Here is a 16939-nt window from a genome sequence, read left to right on the forward strand (position 1 = left end):
AGTTGCTTGTCTTGGCCCAGTCCTTCAGTTCGGGCATTCCCATGATCACTGTTTACTAAGGGGGTAGATGGGGTGTGAGTGCTTAACAGTAAACAAATATGGTCATGCTGTTGCTTTTTCTCACTTACAGCGGTTGACCTGGGAGGAATGTGCTCCGAAGCGCTCGTCGTATACCTTCTTAAAGACCTGGCGGCACCAATAAGAGAACCTGCTTCCGTAGCTATCGCACCGTGCCAGCTGCATCGAGATCTACGACAAGAAGCCCGCATCTTGGCTCTCGGAAGCCAGATCGCGTTGGATGCCATCCCCCTGAGCCAGCCTAATGGCGGTGCCCACGGCGACCCAGCATTTGTCGATCTTGCCGGTGCTCTGGAGGTAGTGTGTCGTCAAGAGGTGGGCTTGCACTAGGGAGAGGACTGCGTAGTTGGGGTCGGCGTCCCGCAGCAGCTCTTGCGACCTGTCGAAGAAGGCCGCGGCGCTCTCCTTGGACGACTCGGGCCCGCCGCCGCTGGAGAAATGATAAATACAGCCGAGGGCGAATACCAGATTGAGGGTGATGTGAAAGGCTCTTGCGGCGTGAACGGTGTCGAATACTGGCTGGTCGTGGCTGTCAGTACCATCACCTTGTTTGTCATAAACGTAGTTGTATCTTATAACCGAATATTGATTAGAAAGCGTTTTCCGGGTCAACCTGAATCGACTAAGCACATATGGGGGGTTAGACTTTCTCACCTTTCCATGAACGTCGATTTATGCAGGAGTGGATGTATTGGCTGAATGTAGGTCCAGTACTTCTCCAGGTGTGCATCCGCCGTCTTCGGCGCCGGGAGGACCATCTTGCCCATGAAGTCCTCAACCAGGCCTTCGGTCTTCTTCTGGGTGGCCGAAACGGAAGCTGAAGAGGAACTGGCAATCACCGCATGATCAAGTTTTAGAGAAGTCCTGTGGCCCCTTTCCTGGGCGGCCGAATCCTGCTCCTCTCTCAGGACCGCCGCGGAGCTGGAATGGCTCAACAATGCCGTCCTCCCAGACTCATCCGCCGTGCGTTCTGGAGCGCCCGTGAATCCCCCGGGCTCATAGGCATCTGATCGTTGCTCGCCGCCGCCGCGGTCTCTGTTGATGACATCGTTATCAGGGGTAGAGATGAGGGTTTCTTGCGCGCGATTGGCGTTTCCGCGCCGGAAAAGGGGAGTGCCAAGCTCCTGTGACCGGAAAGATCCCGCACTACTCGGTGTTGGGGTGACATGGGGAGTTGCATCCCCATGTCCCGCACTGGCGGAGGAGGTGTTGGAGTTCCTGGTATTGCGACGATGGAAGCCTGGACTCCATTAGCGGTAGCATTGCTCCGAAGACGACGCCGAGCGCTGCTGGGCTCGTCGCGATCATTTGGACGGAGCGTTGGTGGAGTCTGCCGCGCAAAGTGTTCTAGGTCCCGTTCCAGGCTCCGGATCTTCGACTCGAGTGACTGGACATAGTCCGCCGACGATGCCGACGGTGAAGGTGTCTCGGGATCGGCCGCCTGGATGGTATCTGGAAAACCGCACTTCTCGGCGGGCAGCCGCTTCCGCTTGCAAGAACCGCAGATCGGACGGGCCTTGTCGCACCCGGTCTTCTTGTCCCGGCATTCTTGGCAGGATGGATTCTCGACCTTGCGGCGCTTTGCCGGACGGCGTGGGGTCTTCTCTGTACTTTGCGACGGCATGATATTGGTGTAACTGTTCTTCAGTCGGCTTGTAAATAGAAGGTGGCTTCCTCCTGGCGTTTGTAACGCAGGGTAAAATCCAGGCGGTTATGTTACAGAATAATTAGACAATTAAGTGCGTGCGAAAAACCAGAGGAATATTGTTTATTTATTATTGATTATTGGTTGAAAGTTTACGCCGAGCTCGTAGAAGATCAATATTGACATCAAGAAGCTTCCTGATATAAATCTTGACGAATATTATTCAACCCTGCGAGCTTTGCTTGCGCGCTTATTGGCGACAATTGAGTTCCTCTTAATGCACCACCAGCATATGTTTTGAATTTTGTAGTATTTTTCTTTATTGTCAACAACGTTGCCTACGGCGGCTCTATTTGCTATCACCCCCGCCTCCAGCCGCCCTCCGCCTGGTCTCCAACTGCTCCCTTGGCGGCACCAGATCGACCTTGGGAAACCGGTCATTCTGCGCCCACGGCACAAAATCCGAACTATCCACCATCCACCGCAGCGCCTCCCGCTCGAACTCCTTGACCACTTCTCGAACCTCGGGCGTCTCGGCCAGGTTGTGCAGCTCGTGCAGGTCGTCGTGGCGGTGGTACAGCTCGGCCGGCTCGTACAAGCGATAAATGTACGTCCACGTCGGGTCGCGGATCGCCAGCGCCTTGCCGACCCAGACGGCGCCGTCCTGGTGCTGCAGCGCGGCCTTGAGGTCGTAGGGGTAGGGCGACTGCTCGAGCAGGGGCTCCTCGCTCTTGAGGAAGCCGCCCTCGGAGTAGGCGTACTTCTTGTGCTCCGTCGCGCCGTCGACGAGCACCGGCACGAGCGACTGGCCGTTGTGAGGGAAGTCTTGCCCGATGCCGCACAGCTCGAACACGGTGGGGATTAAGTCCACCATCTCCGACATGACCGCCGAGGTCTGCCCGGCGGGGAGGGACGCGCCCGCGATGATTAGGGGCTCGTGGACCAGGACGTCCGAGAGACCCGACGGCCACTTCTCGATCAGGCCGTGGTCCCCCAGGTACTCCCCGTGGTCCGTGAAAAACATGGAGACGGTGTCCTTCCACATATTAGTCTCATCCAAGCGGGCAATGATACGGCCAAACTGATCATCCAGTCGCGAGATCATGCCGTAGTACGTCGCCTTGATCTCGTTCCAGATCTCAGGCGTGGCGCGGTCGGTGCCGTACCGCTCCCGGATGTTCCGCATGTACCCGGGCTCGTAGCCGGTCTTGTCCTCGTGTTTCGCAATAGGCGGCATCTGGTCGCGCGGATACTGCGAAAAGTACGGCTCCTCGACCTGGAAGGGGCAGTGCGGGAAGAGCAGCGGCATGAACAAAACCCACGGCTTGTCGGCGGGCGGGCACTCGAGCCACGTGAGGGCGGAGCGCACGACGGCGTCGTCGTAGTCCATGGCCTGGTGCGCGTTGCGGAGCCCCCGGTAGAACAGACGGCCCCAGATGCTTTCGTCCTGTTCCGGCGCTGGGGGTCGCCTGGTTTCGGCTTGCCGAACTTGGGGACGAACTCGGGGGTCTCGAGGAAGCCGTACTCGTCGAGGCTGAGCTCGGTGACGGTGGGGGCGAAGGTGTCGCCGCGGGGCGCGAGGCAGGCGACGTGGTAGCCGTTTTCCTTCAGGCTCCGGAACAGGTTCGGCTCCCAGGGCTTGATGAGGTTGTGCAGGCTGCGGTGGCCGGCGACGTGGGGGTAGGCGCCCGTGAACATGCTGCAGCGCGACTGGGAGCAGACCGAGGCCTGGGTGAAGCAGTTGGTGAAGAGGGTGCCGCGCCGGGCGAAGGCGTCGATGTGCGGGGTCTGGACCGGGTGGCCCGACGGGCTCGTGCAGCCGAGCGAGTCGTACCGGAGCTGGTCCGGCATGAAGATTACCAGGTTCGGCCGCGGGCCGCCGTTGGGGGAGTCGATGACCAGCGGCAGCGGCTTGGGGGATCTTGTGGGGGGGTGGAGCCGACATGTTGGTGGGAGATGGGAGTTTTGGCTGGGATGGAGGTGAAGTTTCAATTGCAAGCCGCCGAGTTAGTTCAAAGACTGAGATATAGACATGATCCGCGCGAGTGAGTTTCCGGGCACCATGTTGGCTATGCTTTGTATGTTGCCTTATTGACGGCTCGGATATGCTCCGATCACGCCATTCCCCATGCCCCAAGACTGGCAAGCTCCCGAGGGCTTTTTGCCAAAATGGACAGTTACTCCCACTTCATCGTTCGCCGACTACCGGGCGACCCACACCCGGTTGAAATGCGACTGCAGGTTATGCACGGTAGGATGCCTTGGACAATCATCTTTCTTTATGTAATACCAATCAGGCGCGGACTGATTGATCGAGATTAGTATGACAGCTTGGCTTGTGGAGCGCCGGGGGGATGGGATCTGGGGATGGTTACACCGCGCTTGCTGGGCTTGTCAGACAGGACATCAAATGCCATGTTTCTCCTTGGCCGCATCTGCGACTGAATCAATCAAGCCAGACTTCCATTATGGCTGGACTGCTCTACGGCGTGATGTTGAAAGTCCAACTCCACGGGTCATCTTATGATGTAAATCCTAGCATCACCAATCTTCACCTAAATAGGACTCAATTGGTAGCATTTTTTTGGTGACTTCTCGCAGTCTTCTGGGTTTGCCGGCGTGGTGCATGTTGTATCGAGAAGCAGCCAAACCTTCAATGCTAACGTGAGCATATCCGGGCGGATCTAGTTCCGCCTAAAGGTATTGGCCAACCCCACTATATTTTGGAGGCCATGGTGAATGATGGCATCCCGACTCGGCCGAACATTAGTTCAATCGGCTCCCGAATAGACGCGTCGCAAGATAAAATGCCGAGGATGTTGAATTGGGACTATGGAATTTCCAGAAAAGAGAATATCTTGTTCAAAACTGTGGCTGATTTCCTTCCCATAACGGACCGACCGGATCTTGGTGAGGGCTTCTATTTGTCTGAGCCCAGGCGGGTTTCAGTGATAACAGCTACGAAACTATGACCTCATCATGCGGCCCCACGAAAGCATAGCTCTCCCGCAAGCTCCCAGCCCGCCCTGGTCGTCCCGCGACAGAGAGCGAGCGAGCGAGCGACCGGTTACGTCGTTGTGCCTGGCCTAGACCTGGAATTTTGCCTAGATCTTGGGCGGTCGCATGCTATCAGTGTGACGGATGCTTCGGAGCCCAAACAAGTTCACAGATTTTGGAGATTGTGGTGTTTCCATATATAAACATTCCATTTCCATTCTCTCGACTCTTCTCGGCTTGGCCTGGCCTGCTCTATTGCTCCCACGTTGTGCACTACATCCCCATCTCCCCTCCGTGTGTCGCTGCCTTCTTGCCCCGGTCCTCGTCGCATTCTAGATTTCCTCTCTTGCATAAAAGAAAAAAAAGGTAAACCGCGAATCAAAATGTCGAAGACCACGGAAAAGCCAAAGTCGGCCATTGAGCTGTACTCGCCGACTTACTTCGCAGCCTGCACATTGGGTGGCATCATTGGTACGTTGCATTGACTGACCTGTCGCGGGACGAAGAAACCCTGTTTGCTGACTTGTCTGCCTAAATAATAGCCTGCGGTCCTACACATACTTCGGTAACCCCTCTCGATCTCGTCAAGTGCCGCCGCCAAGTCGACTCCTCCATCTACAAGTCCAATGCCCAGGCCTTCCGCAAGATCTACGCCACCGAGGGCCTGAGGGGCATCTTCACCGGCTGGGCACCCACGTACGTCGGCTACTCCTTCCAGGGCGCGGGCAAGTACGGCTTCTACGAGGTGTTCAAGTACTACTACGGCGAGAAGCTGTTCCCGAACGCGCCCAAGACGCTGGTGTACCTGGGCGCGAGCGCGACGGCCGAGTTCCTGGCCGACATTGCGCTGTGCCCATGGGAGTCGATCAAGGTGCGCATGCAGACGACCATCCCGCCCTACGCCAAGGGCCTGGGCGAGGGCTGGGGCAAGGTCACGCAGAAGGAGGGCGTCGCGGGCCTGTACAAGGGCCTCTATCCGCTCTGGGGCCGCCAGATCCCCTACACCATGGTCAAGTTCGCCAGCTTCGAGAAGACGGTCGAGTTGATCTACAAGACGCTCGGCAAGCCCAAGGAGGCCTACACCACGCTGCAGCAGACCGGCGTGTCGTTCCTGGGCGGCTACATTGCCGGCATCGGGTGCGCCGTCGTCAGCCACCCGGCCGACGTCATGGTGTCCAAGCTGAACGCGGACCGCAAGGCGGGCGAGGGTGCGATGACGGCCGTCGGCAGGATCTACAAGAACATTGGGTTCACGGGTCTCTGGAACGGACTGCCCGTCCGTATCGTCATGATTGGTACCCTGACGGCGTTCCAGTGGTTGATCTACGATTCGTTCAAGGTCTATCTCGGGGCAAGTTCTTCCCACCTTCTTGATTGAATCAATGTTGCACGACAACCTGACTAACACTTTGCAGCTCCCGACAACTGGAGGTCACTAGACGGAGAATGCTAGACATGAAGGAAGCATAAAACTTCTGGTACGGAGTACAATGGTTGGAATTAGAATGGTGTTGTCGGCGTTGTGTCGGTTATATCCCCGTTTAGATGGATTAGGTAGCGTAATGAACTTTGATGACCTACATTCTATTCGTCATGCCAAAACCGTGGTTCAAGATTGCACATGCAGCTCATAAGGCTGCGGGAGCTATTTTTTGTCAAGACACACTTTGTGACACAGCACATCCAGATGCTAGAAAACAAAACAATGCACCACGAATCCAGCACCCAAATCAACGCTTGAAATGCTTCATTTCCCACATTCGGCTTTTATTGACATTTTCAACGGGTAGAACCAATCAAAAGCCGTGATGCAGGGTTGGAGGTTGGGGGCATTTATGCCATCATCATTCCCAACTTGCCAAGCAGCAAGGGTCCGTTCCCCACGCCGCAGCTCGGCTTCTGATTAGGTCAAATGACATCGAATCCATGCACCCAGCTCCAGCTCCAGCCTGAATGACCAAACAACCAAAAGAAAGACGATAAGGACTAACCTACGACTAGGCCTCTACTCTACCAACCACAACACCAACCTCTGCCAATCCGATACATAATTGCAGACGAGCAGGACGATGTGGTAGAGATGCATTCACCCCCCAGATCCTTCACCTGATGTGCATCCTCACCTAGCCCTAGCCTGCTGGAGGCAGAGTGCCCGCCGCCATGCTTTCTGCCTTTACCGCTCGCCCCATCATCGAGCTCAAGGCGCGCGACAAGTCCAAGATCGAGACCATCCTCGCAAATGGTATGCATTACCCATTTATCTTTGCCCGACCCGACCATCTACTAATCAGCTTCGATATGTCTCAGGCGATCGCGTGCTTGTGGGCTTGAACACCGGCTCCCTACGAGTTTACCGACTCAACAACCTCTCCAATGGCAACGCCAACAACAACAATAATAACAACAACGGCAATGCGAACAACGGGACCACATCCTCTCAGCCCAGCAGCCTCCCCGACAACTTGACACCCCCGAACTCCAAAGCCGGCCCGCCATCCTCGAAACCCACCGACCTCCTGCGCGAGGTCGAGAAGTTCTCCACGCGCGCCGTCGAGCAGCTGGCCATCATCAAGGAAGCCAACACCCTCATCTCCCTCTCCAACTACCACGTCTCCCTCTACGACCTCCAAACCTACGAGCTCATCGAAACCATCCAGCGCACCAAGAATGCCAGCTGCTTTGCCGTCACGAGTAATATTGTCAAAGATGGCGCCACGGGCATCCCCGAGATCATCTCCCGGCTCGCTGTGGCCGTCAAGAGGAGGCTGCTGCTATGGAGCTGGCACGAGAGCGAGCTGGGCGACGACGTCACCGAGATAGTCCTACCCGAAGCGATTCGAAGTGTCACCTGGGCCACTGCTACCAAGATTGTCTGCGGTATGAACGCTGGCTTTGTCCTCGTCGACGTCGAGACTTCCACCACGACCGAAATCGCCGCCGCCGCCACTGCAGCTACGGGGCAGGCCAGTAGATTCGGAGCGGCCAGCATGGGCTACATGGGACTTGGAGGATACATGCCCAAGCCGCTGGCTGCGAAGCTGGCTGATGGCGGCATGTTGCTGGCCAAGGATATCAACACTCTATTTATCGACACCGACGGCAAGCCCACAGAGAAGCGTCAGATCCCATGGCAGAATGCTCCCGACAGTATTGGCTACAGCTATCCCTACATACTGGCCCTGCAACCACCGAGCAAGGGCGCCCTCGAAGTTCGGAATCCCGATACCCTCAGCCTCCTGCAGAACATCAATCTGCCCGGCGCGGCTCAGCTGCACTTTCCGCCGCCGACCTACAGCTTGGCCCATGCTGGTAAAGGCTTTCACATCAGCAGCGACAGGTGCGTTTGGAAGATGGACGCCACCGACTACGACTCCCAGGTCTCGGACCTCATACAGCAGGGTTTGCTCGACGAGGCCATCAGTGTCCTGGGGATGCTGGAAGACGCGCTACTCAAGGATAAGACCGGGACTCTGCGCGAGGTCAAGATGCGGAAAGCCGAGGTGCTGTTCAGAGCCAAGCGGTACAGAGACAGCATGGATCTCTTCAACGAGGATGAAGTGCGAGCCCCTCCCGAGCGAGTATTGAAGCTGTTCCCGCGGATGATTGCCGGTGATTTATCCTGGGAAGCACAGGCCGACGACGAGACTGTGGCGACGGCATCGGAGCCCGACCAGCAGGAGGAAGACGGCCATTCGGAGGAAAAGAATATAAACGGAGACGAGGGCAAGGATGAACCCATTGATGCTGCGTCCCCATCCAGAGCGGCTGCGGGCACCTTCTCCAAGTATTGGCCCCTCGGCGGCGGACACAAGAAGAGCGACTCGGATGCTGCTTCCATCATGTCGACTAAGAAGGGCCCAGCGGCAACCTTGAAGGATGATGATGCATCCAGCATCAAAGGGTCAGACGCTGCTTCAGTCGCCAATGTCAAGGATGAAGGGCCCTGTCTGGCGATGACCTAAAATCCGCCGTGGGAGAGCTGAGATCCTATCTTGCCGGCACACGTGCTCGCCTCCAGCGATACATCGACCCTGTCACCGGGAAGCTGAAGCGCCAGGCCTCGTCCTCGACAGAACCTTCCCAAGGCTCCGCTGAAGATCCTTTTACCACATTACTTGCAGGCTCAGCAGATCCCGAATCTGACCAACATCTGGCAGAGACGTTACGAAGCACCTTTGTTACCGTTGACACGGCGCTTTTCCGAGCTTATATGTACAGCACCCCGGCCTTGGCTTCGTCTCTCTTCCGCATTGCCAACTTCTGCGATCCAAAGGTCGTGAACGAGAAGCTTCTCGAAAGCCACCGCTATAACGACCTGGTGGAGTTCTTCAACGGCAAGAAACTTCATCGCGAAGCTCTGACTTTGCTGCGGCGTTTTGGGACAGCATCAGTCGAGCCCAATGGCCACGGCGAGAAGTCTGCTGACGTACATGTTGATGTTGCTCAGGCGGACGATCCCTTGGCAATCCCCATCAATGCATCGGAGATTCCGCATCAGCTGCGCGGTCCTCAACGGACCATTATGTACCTCCAGGCTCTGCCGCCGGATCTGATCGACTTGATCCTGGAGTTCGCCGAATGGGTTCTCAAACGGGACCCCGACTTGGGCATGGATATTTTCTTGGCCGATTCGGAGAATGCGGAGACACTGCCCCGAGAGCGGGTAGTAAAGTACTTGGGCGACATCGACGAGCTGCTCGAAATCAGGTATCTAGAACACATAATCGGCGAGCTGAGAGACGCCACGCCGGACTTCCACAACAGGCTGGCCGAGCTTTTCATCGAAGTATTAAAGGCTGATGGAGGTGACGATCACGGCGGAAACGGGGGCGAGAAGGCGCCGATGATGGAACGTCTGATCAACTTCCTGCGGGAAAGTCGGCAGTACAGCCTTAGTCGGGCTTACAGCATTATTCCCCGAGATGGTAAGTTCACATTGCTGCCCGAGTGTAGGCAGGTTCAACTTCTCGAAGCAAAATGCTAATCCACGTGGCAGATTCGGCTTTCTACGAGGCGCAGGCCGTGATCTTGTCGAATATGGGCTCCCACAAGCAAGCCCTGGATATATACGTCTTCAGAATGCAAGACTACGCCAAGGCTGAAGAGTGAGTTAGATCAAGTCCAGGAACGATTATTGATCGGTAACTGACAAATGTGCATCGCTATAGGTACTGCAACCGTATACACAAACTCCAAAGCGAGCCCAGCAGACCATCCTCGCCCACATCCCACAAAGACTCACGCCCGCTGTCCGCCAACCCGACAGCCTTCTCAGCAGGCCTGCAGACTCAACCCCAAGATCAGTACAAGGACGACCCAGACGGCGCGCCGTCCATCTACCACACTCTGCTCAGCCTCTATCTCACGCCGGCCCCGCCCCACAAGCCGAACCTCGAGCCGGCGCTGGATCTGCTCTCGAAGCACGGCTCGCGCCTTCCTGCCGCGTCCACGTTGTCCCTCATCCCTGACGACCTCCCCGCCAACCGACTTTCGTCGTACTTTAGCGGCCGAATCCGGGCCGCCAACTCGCGCCTGGCCGAGTCGCGCATCATGGAGGGTCTGCGCAAGACGATGCTGGTCGACACGCAAGCCATGCTCCTGCTCGGCGACGGCATCCCTGGCGGTGCTGTGGCTGGTGCTGCCCAGGGCGCTAGTGGCGGCGGCGGTCGCAACCGCCGCGTCGTGGTCGGCGAGGAGCGTGTCTGCGGCGTCTGCCACAAGCGGCTCGGCAACAGCGTCGTGGCCGTCCTGCCCGACAACGGGGTCGTGCACTACGGCTGCCTGGGTCGGACGGGCGGCGTTGGGGCTACGGGGAGTTTGAGGGGGAAGGGGCAGGTGGCGGGGTCTTGGGGGAGGAGTTCTTGAAGAGATACCGCTGTATGACTAGTGCCCGGGCCGCCAGTGATGGAAAGAAGCGACGGCATTTGCATTTGCATTTTGGTATGTACATACATGTAAGCATTGAGATTGGGCCACACTTGTCATTCGCGAAATGGGAACGAAGATGACAATGAAAAAGCAAGCAAGGCGCGCGTAGGTGGGAGTCGGACCAGCATCAGTGGGGGGTTTTATATGCATGAATGTGGGATGAGTTCACGAAAGTCTCTTTTGGTGCTTTTTGAACGGGTACTGGAACGGAAGAGAAAGCTGCTTCTTTCTCTTTGATGTAGATATTGGCAGCGACGATTGGTTCGGGGACAGGGTTGGTTGGACGAGGATGATGGCAGATTTGGGGACGTGGAGAAGCCAGCTGCTGGCGGTGGTGTGGAATTTGGAAATACCCGTATAGAGAATGCAACGTTATGGTTTTGTTTCCGTACATGAGTCAATCTGTCTATGTTTTAGTATGCATGGCACATGCACTCTTCTACGTATTGAAGTATCGTGAACTGGGTATTTGTAGGGAGTAGCTGTAGATAACTGGACGTCTATCTACTTGTAAAGGAAAGCTGTAGGTACCAGTGGTATCTTCTATGAGAAACGTGGTTCGCCTTCTACGCTACCGACTTGTTCAATGCAGTACTGAGTAGTGGTGGCAAGACTCCCGTAAGAATTTGGAGGGCTTGCGTATAGCTTGACGACCCCCTCCTTGATCAGAGTCTACATGTCGTGCAGTGCCGCAATGGAGTATATGTGCCTCAAGCTTGGTCAACGCGACTTTGGTCGCACGCCCACCCAAATATGCCGATCTATCGTCGCCGTCGCCTCTTTGGCGGTGGTATGAATGTCCGTGTAGTGACGCTCGGCCTTGTGGTTTTGACTGGACGGGGAGAGCGTTGACCATACCAGATATAGTTGGTATGATTGGTCGACATCAGAGTGCGAGGCGGTTCGAATTTTCGGGGCATCTAAAGAGGTGAGGGAGGACCGCTTGCTTCAAGCACTCTGTCTTATGGCGTACAGCCAGGAGGATGGGAGTCGAGCGGGTTGACACCCCTGGAGGTGCCGCGGAAGCTGGCGTGCTGTCATACTTCGATCCGTGATGCGGAATGGCCGCGGGTTCGCAAGGAGAAGACCGGCAATCATGTTTTCCACCAGTACCCAAACAGCCCCGTGCCCTTCTTGTTTCGAAACCCAACAGCCAGCGACAGTTGCTGCGCGCGAGTCGCACATGTTTGTTTCGTTTCCTTCTCAGTATCAATGTGCCGTCTTCCGTCCCTTCTTCTTCTGCTGCTGGCTTCCGTCCTGAAAGTGACGGGTATGGTAAGCCCCGTATCTGCAGTTTTCTTCTTGCCCGACACCAGGTTTTCAAACCTCGTCATGCTCCTCCACAACCTCCTCCCCATAATTCTGCTCCTCCGCGTCCTCGTCCGCCATGATGGCGGCGGCGTTCTTCTTCTGCTGGGGCGTATCGGCGCCGCTGCCGTTCCCGTTCTTCTTGCGCTTCTTGTTCTTGTTCGACGTGGGCTCCGTCGTGGCCGCGGGCGCGGAGCTGGGGTCCCGGATCTTGTCGGTCTCCATGCGCGCGGTCAGGGCCGTGTTGATGCGGGACTGGTGGTCGGCGACGGCGGCGCGGAGGCGGGCGAGGTAGGCGGACTTTTGGGACGTGGTCAGGGTGGCTTCGGGACCGTCGTGGTCCAGGGACAGGTCGGTGGTGAAGGTGAAGGGGTCGCTGTGCGGCGCCTCGGAGTGGGTTGTTAGGGTCGGCATTGCGAAGAGGAAGGTAGTGGTCGCGGGGCTGAGACGGCGAGAGCGAGGAGGGTAGTGAAAGGTGAGAGGGGTCCAAGGCGGAATTATCGAAGGGTCGGGAAGGAAACTGGTGAGTTGGTAAACTGCGACGTTGGCGGTGGTGATGATGCGCTGGGCAAAATTGACAATTGGTGTTGAAGGGACAGTGGATGGTGGGGTAGCGGGGTAGCTCTTTTTCGAGCCGCCGCCTTTGCGCTGTTGTTGTGGCTGAAACTTTTAGTGCCTGGATTCCAATGCCAATTGATAAGTCGCGTCGCGTCACAATCTGTTGTTTTATAGCAAAACCGGTTTGTTACCAGATTGAGATACTTGGACAGTAGCACTGCGCGTATCCCTGTTCAGTCGATCTCAGATAGGTCTGGTACTCAAGAGCGCAATGTACTAGAGTGGCCCCTGTAAACGTAAATTCCCATCGCGACTCGGCAACATCTTGATGTTGGTCCAATTGAGCAATGGAGTTCGACAAGTCTCACATGGAGTGTCTTGCTTTCCCGTTCACCGCTTCGGTTTTCCTACAAGACGTGCCCAGCAGATGATCATATCCTGTTTTCAAGTCACATCGCCCTCGGTCTCATAACAACGTCCGCCAATACGAGGGCAACAATGACGAAACCTGAGGTGCCGGGATGACGGACACAGCTCCCATTGGTGATCAGACTACACTAGCATGCACGAATATGCAATTTAACAAGTCAACCCCTGGCTTTTCGGTGTTATTTAAACGTACGATTTTAGCTGCTAATACAAGTTTCGAGTTATTTATTACAGGGGGTGGAATGTGTATAAATATCTTGCTTTTCCCCCTCTGTCTCTAGTTTCGTTCATCGCTCCTTTTCTCTATCTTAGACACCTTTTACTATTTCTTACACATCACTCTGTATACAGCAGAGCTCCATTCAAGCGACACAAGACATATTCTAAACCTCCTCTGAGAGCAATCAAGATTGACACAAATCTCCCATGTCGCCACATTAAAGAAAACAAAATAAAAAACATTTATTTAAACTTATACCTATCGCCAACATGGCAGACGTCGAAATGTCCATGGACATCGCCTCTGGCTATGATCCATTGGCAGTTCAAGCCGAATATAACAACTATCTTAACATGGACGAGTCTCGCAATAAATTTATCTTAGTATGTCAAAGCTTCTGGTCGTCGCCATATTGAGGAAAGCAGGCGTCATCACGTTGATGATGATCTGCGCCTCATGTCAAGCATACAATGAGTTAATCTCGTGTCATCATAGTCTTTAATCCAACACCTAGACGACTGTACCGTCAAGATCCAAGACTTAGAGGACAACATTAAAACACTTGGCGAAAAGTCCAAGAAGGACGATTTTAAACTATCCCAGTTCCAAACTGAGGCCAAGGTCTAGCTGGAGCGAGTACACGCTCTGGAAAACGAAGCTGTCGAACTCCGGAAGGAAAACACAGAACTTGTACGTTCCCGAAATACCAATCTCAGGAGAGCTGATAGCGACAATTCCTCTACATGTACTGACCTGTACTCTGACACTTGTCAGGCCCGTTATCTTAATGATGATTATATCGACGACCCCTTCGTGGCCGTGGTGGTGGAGGGTGACGGTGCCATCTTCACGGACGAACTACTCAAGAATCCTGCGCAGGCAGCCGACAAGCTCAAAGCGGCAGTCCGGGCACAGCTCCTCGAGATGCCCTCGCTGCCTATCAGTATTCCTATCGTGGTCCGCATCTATGCCAATTTACACGGGCTGGCCAAGACGGTCGCCGCCAATTCCATTATCGATTATAACGACATGGCCGAGTTTCCTTCGAAATTCAATTTTGAGTGCGACTACTTTGACTTCGTCGACGTCGGGCGGAGCAAGGAAGCTGCAGACTCGAAGATTAGATGTAAGTACACAACTTGGCACTGTAGGAACTGGAAGGACAGCCTGACTGACATGCGATCTAGTTACACTTAACCACTACTATAAAAACAAACAGTGCAGAAGAATATTCCTGGCCGGTGTGACCCATGACGCCGGCTACCTGAATGACTTGAAAGAGTTCAAGGGCGATCAGGGTGACCGCATCACTCTCGTCGAGTCGTACCCGGACGTCTTCCGCACCGAGATGCTGCCGAGCCAAGGTGCGCCCAAGCCGAGGAGACAATCTCAGGAACAGACCGCACCACCATTGCAGATGGACCACCACGGGACTGGCAACGATGCTGCATTGATGAGAAACGATGGCTACCCAAGGCCGGTAGATACCAAGAGCCCCACGCAACCGGATAGAGTCCGAGAGGGTCTCCAAGATGAACGACTCAACCGGATCTTTTTACAACCGCAGCCATGTCCGCATCGACCGAATTCTGAAGCACCCCGGCAACCGCAACGAACCGCACCAGATCAGCTTTGTGAGGAAGAAGAACGGCCGCCAGGGCTTCTGTAACGACCACTACCTGGGTGGGGGGGGGTGCACCCGGACAGACTGCAAACTCATCAACGATGTCGTGCTCGAGCCTAGAGAACTTGACATCCTGCGTTACCTGGCACGCCTCAATTTCCGGTGCTACGCAGGTCCGAAAGAATGCCGCAATATGGCCTGCTACAAGTCGCACACCTGCCCCTATCCCAAATGGCAGTGCCCGAACAAGGAGTGCAACTATGCTGTCCACTTGGGAGCTGACCCGGAAGGCGAGGATAGAAAGGCAAAGTAAGTCGACCAAACTTGACATCCGTACGAAGAGTGGCATGAGGATTGATGTCCGGTCGCTAATGTTGTTCTTTCTTTCAGATATGTGCTATTCGAGGATTATGACACAGAGATGATTGAGCTAGAGGATTGAAGTCGCCTTTTCTTTTCGTTTTTTTCACAAGTGGAAGGAACCGAGATCATCCTCGTTTCCTGTGCAGTCAAGTCATTCATTCCCCAGGTGCCTAAGTGTACCTGCATGTAGTTTACTTTTGACCAAACCGAATACAAGATACGATCGCCAATAGCCCACGTGTCTGTGGCTGACGTCCCGGAAGTCGGGTGAAGGTTTTCGTAGCGTAGTACGATTCCATCCTCCGCCCCTGCCTTTTACTCGAATCGAGGGTCGATCTACCTGTTCTAGTGCCCAATGTGTGGGACTTTTGGGCATGTATGCATATGTCAAGGGAAAATCGTCAATAATGGGACAGCGCCTTCCTCCTCTCTCGGCTGCACCACCGTCGAAGTGCCCACTTGCCTGACAGTGATCGTTCCTGCAGGGGAAAGAACGAGACGCTATCGTTGCGTATATCAGCCCTGCCTTCCCTTCCCATATTCCAGGTCACTGGCAGGTCCCGGGACTCACTCGCCCTCTTCCAAACTTCGCAGCCATGTCCAGAACCATGTCTATTCTCCCACACAACAACCAAGACCATTCCCATCTCACTACCCCATCATCAGACCGCAAATCCGCCTTTCAGCGAGACGATCCGAACTCATTCCCGTCCGGACCCCGTCAGTCATTTTTCTCTAAAGTCTCCCTCGCCGCCGTCATGAAGCTCGTTGCCTTCTTTGTCGCGATCCTGACCACGGCCTGGCTTGCCGCAGCCGGGCTCATCACGCATGGCAACTTCACGCACGGCAACTTCACCTCGCTCGACGCGCCTTACAGCGCTCTACCCCACGTCGAGGCACCGAGCTCCGGCACCAAAGTCTTCTGGCAAGACGACGACACCTGGCACAGGCAATGCGTGGCCAACCAGGTTGAGCACGTGTCGCCTGGCGACAAGTCCATCTTCAAGGCCGACTGCTACAGTCTCGCCGGCAAGTACTACAAGATGCCTGGGTACTGGACTGTCTCGGGCTATGCGAGCTGCACCCCCGGCTACTGCGGCCTTCTCGCGACCTTTGACACCTGCTCCGTCGCGGTAGCACGAACCGACGGCCATCCGGAACTCGATTTCTAGTATGTTGTTCATTACTTGAACTCTTGACTGAGGCATATTACTGACATGCGGCAACTACAGCGTCGGCAACAGAGACATCTACTCCTGGCTTCATTCGGCTATTGACTCCTACTCAGACGCGCTCAAGATGGGCCTCACAATTGGTAAGGATGAGTGTCAGTCTGAGCAAAGCGATTTCGGATCGCATCCCGCAATTTGCTGGAGACTTTACAAGACACCAAACTCTTAGTACAGGCGACCGACAATGGATCGGGTATGGGACCAGCATTTATCAGAGGACGGATGCTCTTGCATGACATGACCACTGCGTGTTACACAAGGATGTTACACTGCAACGCTTTGTTTGGAGGTGCATGTATTTGTTGACACTTTGGGGGACATACTTACGATGGGCTTTGAGGGACATTTTCACCAATGCAGAAAACTGGACGACGGGTGCACTATCTATAGCTTCAATCAATGCGACACTGATTCTTTGGCAATTCCTGGTTTGTTCCTGTGCAGACCCGCGCATCTCTTCTTAAGCTTGCAGGCTGCTTACCTTTGCCTGCCAATGCAAGACTATTCAACAGCTAGACGCGTGAAGTGGACAATGGGCATATCGCTGTTTGGCCAAC

General features: G+C 55.2%; 7 protein-coding genes across 7 annotated transcripts; 4 read left to right on the forward strand and 3 right to left on the reverse strand.

The window, feature by feature from the left end:
* Window positions 1-249: 249 nt before the first annotated feature.
* On the reverse strand, window positions 250-1702 carry PG997_000066 (uncharacterized protein; the record flags this gene model as incomplete). Its single annotated transcript, XM_066804381.1, has 3 exons — window positions 250-649; window positions 733-1318; window positions 1393-1702. The coding sequence occupies 3 exons, from the start codon at window positions 1700-1702 to the stop codon at window positions 250-252; spliced, it is 1296 nt and encodes a 431-aa protein (XP_066674154.1).
* A 370-nt stretch (window positions 1703-2072) lies between these two features.
* On the reverse strand, window positions 2073-3574 carry PG997_000067 (choline-sulfatase; the record flags this gene model as incomplete). The annotated part of the gene is made up of 2 exons (XM_066804382.1): window positions 2073-3192; window positions 3249-3574. The coding sequence occupies 2 exons, from the start codon at window positions 3572-3574 to the stop codon at window positions 2073-2075; spliced, it is 1446 nt and encodes a 481-aa protein (XP_066674155.1).
* Window positions 3575-5103: 1529 nt separating this feature from the next.
* On the forward strand, window positions 5104-6159 carry PG997_000068 (Mitochondrial phosphate carrier protein 2; the record flags this gene model as incomplete). Its single annotated transcript, XM_066804383.1, has 3 exons — window positions 5104-5191; window positions 5263-6059; window positions 6136-6159. The coding sequence occupies 3 exons, from the start codon at window positions 5104-5106 to the stop codon at window positions 6157-6159; spliced, it is 909 nt and encodes a 302-aa protein (XP_066674156.1).
* Window positions 6160-6880: 721 nt separating this feature from the next.
* Window positions 6881-10585, forward strand: PG997_000069 (uncharacterized protein; the record flags this gene model as incomplete). The annotated part of the gene is made up of 5 exons (XM_066804384.1): window positions 6881-6962; window positions 7028-8621; window positions 8660-9645; window positions 9717-9825; window positions 9889-10585. 5 exons carry the CDS (start codon window positions 6881-6883, stop codon window positions 10583-10585), a joined length of 3468 nt encoding a protein of 1155 aa, XP_066674157.1.
* Window positions 10586-11968: 1383 nt separating this feature from the next.
* On the reverse strand, window positions 11969-12370 carry PG997_000070 (Gon7; the record flags this gene model as incomplete). The annotated part of the gene is made up of 1 exon (XM_066804385.1): window positions 11969-12370. The coding sequence occupies one exon, from the start codon at window positions 12368-12370 to the stop codon at window positions 11969-11971; it is 402 nt and encodes a 133-aa protein (XP_066674158.1).
* Window positions 12371-13432: 1062 nt separating this feature from the next.
* PG997_000071 (C-x8-C-x5-C-x3-H type zinc finger protein) lies at window positions 13433-15229 on the forward strand (the record flags this gene model as incomplete). Its single annotated transcript, XM_066804386.1, has 5 exons — window positions 13433-13546; window positions 13938-14293; window positions 14388-14643; window positions 14678-15096; window positions 15178-15229. 5 exons carry the CDS (start codon window positions 13433-13435, stop codon window positions 15227-15229), a joined length of 1197 nt encoding a protein of 398 aa, XP_066674159.1.
* A 517-nt stretch (window positions 15230-15746) lies between these two features.
* On the forward strand, window positions 15747-16551 carry PG997_000072 (uncharacterized protein; the record flags this gene model as incomplete). Its single annotated transcript, XM_066804387.1, has 2 exons — window positions 15747-16321; window positions 16383-16551. The coding sequence occupies 2 exons, from the start codon at window positions 15747-15749 to the stop codon at window positions 16549-16551; spliced, it is 744 nt and encodes a 247-aa protein (XP_066674160.1).
* Between the last annotated feature and the right edge of the window lie 388 nt (window positions 16552-16939).

The sequence above is a fragment of the Apiospora hydei genome (assembly GCF_038363865.1).
Source record: "Apiospora hydei strain CBS 114990 chromosome Unknown utg000002l_segment0_segment0, whole genome shotgun sequence".
Classification (NCBI taxonomy): domain Eukaryota; kingdom Fungi; phylum Ascomycota; class Sordariomycetes; order Amphisphaeriales; family Apiosporaceae; genus Apiospora; species Apiospora hydei.